General features: G+C 33.2%; 1 protein-coding gene across 2 annotated transcripts in view; it reads right to left on the bottom strand.

The window, feature by feature from the left end:
- Meltrin (meltrin) overlaps positions 1–11,540 on the bottom strand; it is a 35,877-nt gene extending 24,337 nt beyond the window's left edge. The window contains exons 1-2 of one of the 2 annotated variants that reach the window (XM_066390668.1): positions 11,456–11,524; positions 11,132–11,368 (exon numbers count right to left, since the gene is read on the bottom strand). In XM_066390668.1, the coding sequence (XP_066246765.1) occupies positions 11,132–11,222 (91 nt within the window). In that variant the 5' untranslated portion in view covers positions 11,223–11,368; positions 11,456–11,524. Of the gene's footprint in view, positions 1–11,131 lie in introns of both variants that reach the window. The other variant, XM_066390669.1, reaches the window with a different exon arrangement.
- Positions 11,541–12,083: the final 543 nt, after the last annotated feature.

Below are 12,083 nucleotides of genomic sequence, written 5' to 3'. Positions count from 1 at the left end.
ATAAAATGTCTATATTTTATTCTGAAAAACGTTTAAGTCCATGCTATCAGTTATGTCGGAGAACTAAGCTTTTAAATCACTGCTGAACAAAACGTTGGTAAGACTCTTTCGTCCGTCCCTCTCAAATACGTTATTTTCCGTATAAGCTTTTCTTTGGCCAACTCAATATTTTTTGACAAAAATTTCAAATAGACATAGCGGAGTTTGAAAGGTCTAATAATGAGGTATATATATACAGGGTGGCTTAATATTTCAAAATTATGAATACTGAAAAATGTCCTTATTAATAGTCAGATGGTAACTTGATAGCTAATGAAGACACCCATAGAAAAATAAGTAAACATTTCCTATTAGAGTTAGTTTACTATTGCATATTCAATAATTTATCAGGTATTAGATAGGTGAATGTACAGTTTCCAAGACTTAAGGACCGAGAATCAAATTAAAAATCTCATTAAAAAAAAAACAGATTAGTATATTTCCAATTAAAAGTAAAAACATTGATCAGGTTGAAACAACGGAAAATTCTCTCATATTTTAGACACATGTTTTGATATTTTAGTAGAAATTATAACAGCAAAACTATCGTATACTTTATTCTTAGCATATATTTCCTGGAAAACACCTAAAAACTTAACATTTTCACATCATCATGCATACCCAAACATGCCTGCATCCCTCGTAAAATTACCACCCCGATATTCCAATTCTAGCTAACACAAAGAGACTGTTTACAGTGCTGAATTTCTCAGATCCTAAACACGATTCGATGCACTGAACGAATGAAATACGAGATTCAGTTTTAAAAGCCGGAGAAAAAAGGTCATAAACTTGCTACTAAGTAAACCGTAATGGTTGTGATGACATGGTTGAGACGACGGTAAACAAAATGGAACATAAATGATGATTGAATATTGTCGATCAATATATAATCGACTCATCGAACATCATACATTTTCCTGCAGTTAAGTCATTGGGTCTCTGAAAGGCACTAAAAATTAATCGCTTTTGGTGATGGCAATGGCCACTGCGTCCGTAGCTTAATTTTTTCGTCAACTGCTGGCAATAAAGGAAATGTAAATTATTAAAGGGAAATGTGACATTACAAACAACTGAGTGTAATTAACATTCAGGGGTTTAATTTTAGAAAAATGCAGTAAAAATTATGCATTGTCTTGTCTGGGTTCGCCTGATGGTCACTAGGCCAGAACAGGTGCATCCGACGATGCCGCATGTGATTTTGTGGTTGCTGAACAAGTGGGTAAAGGTTCTTTTTCTCATACTGAATAAGGGTGAAAACCTCTTACTCTTAAATTATTGTATGTAATGTTGTATGCAGGTAAATGTTTTAAGTAATTTGTGTGTGTATAAACCAGTGAAAATTATTTATCAAAGCACAAAACTTTTAGTCAGCATTCGTTGTCCTTGCCTCGCGCGCTTTTCTATACCAGCATGGTCGATTAATAATTTAAAAACACTGAATACTAGCACTACGTGACTATAAAACAGACATGAAACCTTAAACTCAATTAAACACAAAAGCCATACGTCATAATCGAAAACCCCCTTGCTTCTTAAGTTTCAACCTATTTAAACTTAATTGAAAGGGAGCATGAGTAAGTGATCCCTACTTTTGCTTCATACAAGAAAGACCTTTTGATTTTAGCATTAAAAAAAAAACTAAAAATCACAACGACGAGTAATGAATGAAACTGAAGTCAAATATTCATTGTCTTTTTGTTGCATTACAGAAAGACAAAATTAAGCAGCTAAAATTATCTCTCACGTTTCATCGCGCCAAATGTTCACTTATTAAGAGAATGCAATATGATGGCAAAACAAACAAAATATCGTCAAATGTCCCCAGCAGAGAGATTAAAATTAGTACGAAGATCCAATATTCGGCTGTCTGAGTGGTTCTTTTACTTAATTTTGTCCGACTCTGAGTCTGTTTCGTTCGTTCGAAATTAATGACTGCACGTATGTTTTAGAAATCCTGGATAAATACTACCTTGATTCATCCGGTCGAGAAAAAGAAAGAGAGAGAAATAATTTTGTAGACTAAACTAGGAACACGTAAGCCAAGCTTTCTTAGGCCAGACAAAATAAAAATTTCTTTGAAAAAACTGCATATTCACATGTGGCGTGTTTACAATCAATTCTTGAGAAAGCATAAAAATCTCAATTTCAAAACACAATTTGCGGCAGCTGGACTTGTTTTGCAAACGTTGCACATTATGCGATTTCCAGAAACTTCATTGCGAGTTCTAATATTGCGGAAATGATTATTGAATTGTTAAATTTATTTTTTTTTAATGGTACAGATTAAAATTAATAAATTATTAATAGTGAGTTGATTTCGAGGCCGCTAACAGCCGGCAATCTTTGCAATCTTTGTTTGAACGCATTACTCGACTTATCGACCAACGAAACCATGAACATCAAATGACGATTACTCCCATGAGAACAAAGCATCATTGTGCTGGTGTTTCATATAAACATTTGCTGTTAAGATTAATTATTATTATTGAGTGGGTTTTAACAATTACTATCTTCTACGATCATATCGAGAATACAACAGGATTTCTTCTTTTTTCATCTAAACAATCCCGGATTATGGTCGAAAAGGTGGGTCGGTCTTTCACCCTTATAAAGGGTGTGGAGGGATTAGTCTATCTAAAGACCACCTGTTTCCGCGAAAAATTGATTTTCTCGCTAGACCCTGCCAAGTTTATTGTATCCTCTTAACGTTATGACCCCTCATATAGAAACACGCCCTTTTTGATTTTACTTTACTCATGAAAAATTTTGCAAAGAGATGAATTCAGTACCTGGAGGGTATTGGCTCTTTAATTACTATAATTAGTACTGAAAGTTGTTTTTTATGTGTGGAAAATTGCTGTAGTGGGAGTGTCTGAGTTATTATTATTAAATACATCGTCAATAGTTTGCACAGGAGTGTCAACCTTGGTTCGTTACGATCGACAGGAGACGTGCCTATTTAATTTGGTCAGCTTGTTACGCGTTTAGAAACTTTTATTAATCATCAGACATCCTGGCCCCATGCTCCATTAAATACCTATTAACCACCAGTCGTGTCGATCTGTTCTTGAATCTATGGCTTAGCTTTGCCACAATTTCTTTAGATTTTTAATTAAAGCGATCAATTCAAAGTTATTTGAATGTGAAAAACAATAAAACATCTTTTTATTACAGTAATTTAATAAATATTAGCTTTGTTTTGTGTATTGTATAAATGAGGCTCTTTCTACTACGGGACTCGGGGCCTTCACGTTTGATTTTCCGTCCATGAACTGAAATGTGTAAATATTATGTTCAAAGTATAATAGTCCTTCAGTTGGAAATAACATGAGGTAAATATTTACGAGGAAACATTTTGTTAAAGATGATAATTCCCACTAAACAGTTAAATTCTCGATTGCATTATTTGGTAAAACGAAGGTTTTTCTGCAGGAAAAAGGAAGTATTAGAATGTGCACAAAAAAGTTGAAAATGCTGAAATATAATTTAAAACACAAAAAGTTTTAAAATTTGCAAATTACAGAACAAATTTTGAAAATCTCTCGTTTTAATTTCAGGTCCAGGAACAGAACTTTTTGGTCTACTCATAATGTTTTTAGACCGAAGATTTCTCACAGATCTTTAAGATCATTTCTGGTATACGCAATCTTATCTATCTTCTATCTATACATTTTATATATATACAGGGTATTTCAAATTCGACCCTCACCATTGGGATCTCGGAAACTAGAGGAGATACGAAAAAGTTTAAATTGGGGCAAAGTTGCGCAATCTAGTGCATGATCGAATACCGTTTTAAAAATTTTAATTTTCCGAGTACTTCCGAAGATATCCGAGAAAAACTAAAAATTGGAGAATCCATTTTTATTTTTTTTTAGCGTTATTTGACAAGAAAGGTTAAATCCGTAAGCACATTTTCATTGTCACTTTTTCTCAGCTACACAATGACATATTCAAATTTGCGATCTGACGTTTCGTCTTTCGGCTACCATCATCAACTTTATTTTTTCTTATGGGCCCCATATTGGATTTTTCGACAAAAAAATAGTGCGTTTCATTCTGAATTCATTGATATAGAACTTCTTATAATTTACTTTTTTAAAAGCCGAAATATTTAAATAAAAAGAAATATTACATAGTGTTACCTTCCTCCTGCATACATAAACGAATACGTCTATTTAAATTAGTGACAGCCCTAATAATATTTCTCCTTTTGATTACTCTACATTGTGTAATGATGTTTTCTCTAAGTTCTTCTATTGTGTTATAATTTCGATTCTCATATATTCTATTTTTCAAAGTGCCCCACAAAAAAGTCGTCAATTTGAGCACTTGTTGTAACATTTAATAATAATTTAGTTTTGTCTCTGCCAGTAGGTTATTTCTAGTATCTTCTTTCATTCTGCTTCCATACTTCATCTTAGGTTTTTCAAAAGCACCAAACTCAGCTAAATGTTCGTCCAAAGTTTTAAATAATGTTCTATGCGGCTGTTGTCTTTCCGGATATAACTCAAAATACATTTGAGCTGTTTTCGTACTGTTCCTATCAAATTTGTAATAAAGTCTTAACATATCTCGTTTTTCTTCACTTCGGAAACTCATTTTCATTGGAAATCTGCACACGCTCTAAATTCGTTTGAGAAGTTCTGTCATATAACGCGAACAAAAGAAAGTCTTTCGATGGAGTCAAGGCCAACTATGTAATATTTCTTTTTATTTAAATATTTCGGCTTTTAAAAAAGTAAATTATAAGAAGTTCTATATCAATGAATTCAGAATGAAACGCACTATTTTTTTGTCGAAAAATCCAATATGGCGCCCATAAGAAAAAATAAAGTTGATGATGGTAGCCGAAAGACGAAACGTCGGATCGCAAATTTGAATATGTCATTGTGTAGCTGAGAAAAAGTGACAATGAAAATGTGCTTACGGATTTAACCTTTCTTGTCAAATAACGCTAAAAAAAAATAAAAATGGATTCTCCAATTTTTAGTTTTTCTCGGATATCTCCGGAAGTACTCGGAAAATTAAAATTTTGAAAACGGTATTCGATCAAGCACTAGATTGCGCAACTTTGCCCCCATTTAAACTTTTTCGTATCTCCTCTAGTTTCCGAGATCCCAATGGTGAGGTTCGAATTTGAAATACCCTGTATATAGTATATAATATTTTATATAGTATAATACCTTCTATATTGCCATGTACTCAAATAATGAATATTATGAAATGAATTTACGATAATCATATACCTTCGATTGCACATTCCTGATATAGACCCTCCAATAATTTCTAAATTTATCAACAACCGAATTAACTTTGGACAGAGATCCACTAAATGTACGTGTGCCGAATTCAAGAGTATATATTTCACTTTCTTTTTATCAGAATCGTACCACACAAATGGTTTTTTTTTCGAAGGATCACATATCCTTTGCAAGCTATTCGGAACGATCATTCCGTATATTTTGGTTAGATAACAAATAAAAAAAAGGTATCTCCCAAACTTTCCTTACAAGCATATAATAAAACTAAGCTTTGCGCATAAAAGTTCAGCCAATTTTCACTTTTCCATCAGTGCGTCTATATGAGCAACCTTAATGCTCAGTCACGTAACAATTCGTATGTTTATTTCTTAATTATTATTGTTCCCAAGATTGCGTAATTAATTCGCTATTAGTGAGTCAATTAGGCAAATAATGTTTAATGTGCTTTCTTTATTTTCTTTACTTCTGAAGAAGGTGAGAAGACGCCTTCAATGTAGTACACATACAAAGGCAGTTGACCGACAAGGTTAAGACCAATTAACCACGGTTGAACGAGTTATGATAAAATGGTACGTTGAACTTTTGTGAGACTTTTACACGCACTCTTGACCCTAATATTTAATGTGCATTAGGGTACGGCGTAGGTACAAGACTTTCCGCCACTTCATGTAACTTACTACAGTGCAGAATAATGAGATTTACTTACACAATAAGTGGAGCAATTTCGAAGAAAGTAGCCTAAATACAACAAATGCAATACAATAGTGATCATGAATAATGCATCTGATGACTCCAAAGCAGAAGCTAACCCACAAAAATGTATCTAAGTAATACAGACACCAAACTATTGTAATAACTATTATTTCCTAATAATTTCTTTACTGGAACACAATACCAATCCCACTTTCTCAGAAAACTAAAACCCCATTAATACCAAACTTTGCACTTCAGATTAGATAAACAAATTTGTTATTAATCACAATAAACAATTTGAACTAATTAACAGTAGGACAATACGATAGGTTATTAGACCATTTGTTCTTAGACAGGATTAACACAAGTTTTCTTTAATTGTAGGATTATGCGATTTACAGTAGTTGCTTGTTAACTGAAACCTTTATTGCCTTTTTTTCGCAATAATTCTAGATGCCTCTCTAGATACTATTATATACGAGATTTTACTATTTCCTGAGTATCATTATAAGAGCATAGAACTGTATTTTTCCTGTGTGGTGAGTTTCAGGAAACTGTTAACAGATATTCCCGCATCTACAAACACTTATTTCAAACAAATCAAAATGGAAAGCTCACACAACAACGTAAATCAGTTGAATTAAAAGCGGCCTACAACTAAGTAATTCAATCAAAACCCATTCCTCGGTCCTAATGGGGCTGTCAGACCTAGAATTACAGGAACCAATGCACACTATCCCTAATTCGTCTTACATTAATAAAAACAAACATGTAAGGAGAACATTTGGTTAGTAAATGAGTAGGGCATATCTAAAATAAATAAAGTTTCTATTACTAGGAATTGTAAATAAATGTGATATGGATAAATGATTTATAAAATGATAATAGTAAATTAAAAATAATACAATATTTATGTAATATCGTCCGTCGGTTCTATAGAAACTATCTTACTGGCAAAGTTATCGGGAGGTTGAAAAATTGGACTGTAAGGGCTAAAACTGTGGCATCCTTTAAAATTGCTTTGTCGAAACAAGAAATAGCAAAATTTCAACGACATTCAATATCCTTGAAGATTTCATAAAATAATTCATAAAACTTATATCAAAACCTAATTTGATACGATACCTACAATAATTTCCCTGAATATCGATCGAGATATTCAACTATCCATTTTGTATTCGATTTTGCCTCAAGTAATGTTTATTCCTCGGTACTCTCTGAAACGTTTGTTAGTTCCATTACCGTTAATTGACATTGTATCCAGTTACGATAGAGAAAAACCGTTCAGTCTTTCTAGTACTATAAGTGAGTCATTCAAGTGCCGTGTAGTAGATCACTTCAATTGCTTTCATATTAATTCATTAAAGTGGAATGGGAAACAAATTTTTTATTGAACAAAAAGGTCTAAGTGTTAGTAGATACGATTACAATTGACAATGAGTGAATCAGGAACCTTATTGAATCCCGAATTTAATTGGTATAAGAATTTAAAACTGGCACAAATGAAGAGTGTTCCATTAACCACCCTTCAGCCCACTTTCGGGAAGGGAAAATTTAGTCAAGACTTATAGGAAATTCTTCACGAATAATTAAGTGAGGGTTCTTGAATTTAAAAACAAAACCAATGAAAAATATTTAAAAAATACACAATAGCAAATAGAGCTAAGCCCTCACAATATAAATAATCCCATAAATTAAAAAATCAATATTTGTATATTCATCAAAACACTAGATGGAATATGCAGATCCTCATTATGCTCCATTCTCAGTTATTCCTCCGTGAACCTCACCTCAAAGCTTTCTTTTACCGTGTCTGAATTTTTACCTGAAAGCACGAAATCCCTTCTAAAGCTCACACAAAAGCCTATTTCTTTTATCCAAGGCACATGCAGATATTTCAATAGCAGACAGCTGCATTGGAAGATCGTCTTGAAATATACACCTACGTGTTTTCGACGTTGCCATGCCGATGTTCTACTTCCGTCTACATCTTGCCTTTAGCTATTTAAAAAATGTATGAGGATTTTCGTTTTATCTTCGAAAGATTTAAAAAGCTCAGGTTTATGGAAGCGTTTCTAATGAGTGAAATAGGACAGATACCTTTATCATTGCAGCTTTTACTGCAACAATCCTCAGTACCATCTGATATCATTACGATTAAAGAATTCTCAGTAATATTATAACAAACATGAAGTGCAATATTATATACAGATCATAATAAATATTTTTCAAAAATTAAACGAATATCTATGTTGAATCAAATTTCTACTATTCTGATTCAGAGCTTGATCTGAGCAATTGGACAGAGAAAGAGGATTCGGACTGGTTGGATTCATGTTGGAATGGAAAATCGAGGATCCAGGTAATAGGACTTTAACCGAGACTACAATACGGTTGCACCTATTACCATATCCAGGGCTAAATTTACACATGACCCATAGAAATACTATTAATCATCGACTCATTTGAACCTTGTTTTTTCCAACCAAAAGAATCGTGGATAAAACTTTTGACCATAATAAACTTATTGAAATATAATATAACTTGGTTTTTATCTAAGTTTTTATCGTTTTTTTGTGCATTAAAACCGAATATTGTCATGCTGCCCGTCGACATATTTATAGAACCGAGGTCTCTGATAAAAACAGATGAAACAATATGAAAGTTTTGTGAACTTGTTCAGTGAACTGTGTGCATAGTCCTGAAAAAAATACACACAAAAGCGAGGCGACGATAAAGAGGAAACGGCACACAAATGGTGTGACACTGCAGTATCCGGTTCCAGGGAAAGACGTCATACTGAAGAGAGGACACGTTAACTTTGTCACATGGGATATTGTTTTAAACTGTTGCTGTGGAAATGAGGTGGTGTTCAATTTCACATTCATTCAAAAGTTATTTAACGATTGGCAAAATAAAACCGATATCTTTCACCTCGTGAGCTTGGACATTAGACCGCTTAAAATCTTGGAATAACAGGCAGAGTATTTTTTTCTCTATTTTTGAAAGTTTTTTAGTATGTACTTCTCTACAAATTTCCAAATAATTTATTACAGACTGGTTTACTAAAAACCCAGCCTACCTGGGTTTAAAGGCAATTAGTACATTTGTGCTGGTTTCTGCATATGCAGTTTAATAAAACATCTCTCTGGCAAATGAATTAATTATAATATGAACAACGAATTAAAATATATCTAAAATATTTATAACAGGAAGAGGTGCTTCAAACATTTTGAAAAATACAATATTGTTAACAATAGTAACCTAATAAAAAATAACCACTAAATGGATTTGGGGTATGCATAATTACAAAAATGTGTTAAAATTGAAAAGGTTAATGGTTTTAACCGGAAACACAAGAAAACCTCCTCAGTTTTTCCGAATTGGGCAAATTTTTGCCAGTCCCGGTTAATCATGATGTACTTCTAGTTTGGGTCTTTTTTGATGAGATCTCAGTTAGTTTCATTTGGAAACAAAGATTTAAAGTAAGAAACATCTCCGCCACAGTATCTCAGGGATTTGTATTGAGACCATTGTGATTTTGAAGTTATAGAAATGATCTGTCTAATATCGACATTTCTAGACAGTTCACCGTGTTCGCAAGCAACAGTACACTTCTGTGGTGCCATCAGACCCAGTTAACAGTTTGACTGCAGTCATGCCTCATGACTCGTTGATCATGAGGGACTGGTTAGAGGCTAACCAACTTGTTTTAAATATAACCAAAACAAATCTTTTATCCTTTCGCTATAGCTACAGGGATGTTAGGCAAGACACTAGACACTTAATAGCACCGTTGATAGGAGCAAAATTCGCATTGATTAGGCGAAACTTATCTGCAGAATGGGTTTATTTCTAAGAATCCTGCAATATCTGTGGGTTCCATCCCTTTATGGTCCTACAGAAGACAACCATAAGGTATATATGCGGGAAGCCCCTCTTGCAATCTTACAGACTGTATTTCATGGCTCTGAGAATTCTGACAGATTCTGATCCACCCTTCTATATTTTTGAAACGGTGTGTTGGATCAATCATAAATATTTTGAGATCTTTAAGGGGTGTGCATACCCTGAGTGATCTTTAGGTGTTGCTGCTCTGTCTCGACTATTCCCGACTCCTATGCTCAACTCTATAGTATACAAGGCGAGTGAGTCTATACTAGTAGGACTATGGCATTCTAAGAAAAAAATTATTTTTGGTTAAATCTAACATAACATAAACATGTGTATGCAAGAAAAACCGTAGTATTTAACTGTAAATAACAAAGGTTGTCAGTTTCACTTTTTGAAAATGTACAGTCAGCAGCACACTACTAAGTTCTATTAGGTTAAAGTTGACCATTAAAAAAAAAACCATAATTGGACAAATGTAATTAAAAAAAATTATATTATTTATTAGTAGCGGATTGGAAAAAATAGAAAATTGATTTAATTAAATAAAAATTTATGTGACCCTTTGAATATGGGCTAATGATATGCCAATCCTTTTCTGATTAATATCTTGTGTGACACTATCAGATCCCTTGAAAGGCATACTACTTAAAATCTCAATATACAATAAATCTGTTGTCATCTACTGAAGACTATTAAGCAGATAAAGAGTGATAATAGAAAAAATATCAAGTAGGTCTTAAAATACCAAGGGCATGTCTTGGATAAACTAATCTATTATTAGTTATTGGTCAGATGTGTGATAATAAAAAGCAAATTGCTTAATCAAGGTCCTAGTTTACACCCTACTTCTAGAACCACCCTTATATTGCATGTCTATTACAAAACCCTACAGATCCTTAAGCTATTCCTAAATAACATGAGAAAAATAATTTAAAATAAATAGTAGATGCCACCCTCTAGGAACCAAATATAACATCCCCTATATAACGGTTTAAGAATCAAATTATGAAGAGTTCCTAAATTTGATAGAATAGGGTCCTTGGAAGGGAGCTTTTATTTCTAACTTAAGAGGAAATTCACAATTTGGATAAACTTGCTAGTAATTTAATGGAGCCTTGAATAATTTGCCCCAAACCTTCTCAGATCAAAACTAAATTTGCAGAAAATGTATACGCTGTGACTTTTTCGTGAAATAAAATAGGCTTATACCTTAAAATAATTCATTTTTGATCACTTACCTCTTTGTTCCCCTTCTGTATGCAATCCACAACAAATTTGAGCCACAAGTAATATCACCAAACAAACATACAACCGCAAGAATTGAGCCATATTTTTCACTGAACTATACTAAAATGCATACCGAGTGCATTTGGTGTAAAAATATCCTTGGGATGCATGCAAGGCTGAACTACGAAAATGGGGCTAGGTAGTCGTAATTGGGGCCTTCAGGAAACTCGGATTGAATGGAATAAGGTCTAAAAGTGGGAAAATGGATAGTAAACACGAGATGCCTTTAGATGAACCGACCAAAGCAAACAAAGGTCGAATTTCACGTATTTTACCGGAGAAGAAAGCTATCGCAAGAGAACCACGAACGCAGCCATGGACAGCGCGAACTTATCGTTTTGTTCGCATCTACGGTTTGCATTGCAGCGTTTGTTTTTCAAGCGAGACTTCAAAGCTATGGGGGACATTGCCAGATTGAGCAAACATTCGCAGTTTCTTAAGCTTTTCACCATGCGGAAAGTGGAAAGTCGAAACAGTCGCTTCAAAATTAATTAAAATTAAATTAATAGAAAACGTGTATTTAATTTATTTAATTCAATTATCTGATATTAGAAACTTGTAAATTTCCAAGACGATTTGCAACTTATTTATTAAAGATTAAAGTATTCCAACATGTTCTGAAGTCTACTAATTATCTTTATTTTACCTCATAGTACCTTCCTTATTTTCCATGTTTTTCACAATTATGCAATAAAACAATTGTTACTATATTAACTGTTTGGCTCCTTATTTCATTTATTTTACAAATTGAAATTATTAAAATACTGATTGAATAAACATCACATTGGCAACGCTGCACAGTAAAGAGGTTTTCGTATTCCTAAGCTTGCTATGTTCATTTAGGTTACACTGGAATGGAGCTATTGATAGAGATGTTCTACATGTATTATGTTCCAATATCAA

The sequence above is a fragment of the Euwallacea similis genome, chromosome 5 (assembly GCF_039881205.1).
Source record: "Euwallacea similis isolate ESF13 chromosome 5, ESF131.1, whole genome shotgun sequence".
Classification (NCBI taxonomy): Eukaryota; Metazoa; Arthropoda; class Insecta; order Coleoptera; family Curculionidae; genus Euwallacea; species Euwallacea similis.
The sequence above is the reverse complement of the archived record's forward strand: the minus strand, read 5'-3'. Positions and strand labels throughout refer to the sequence as shown.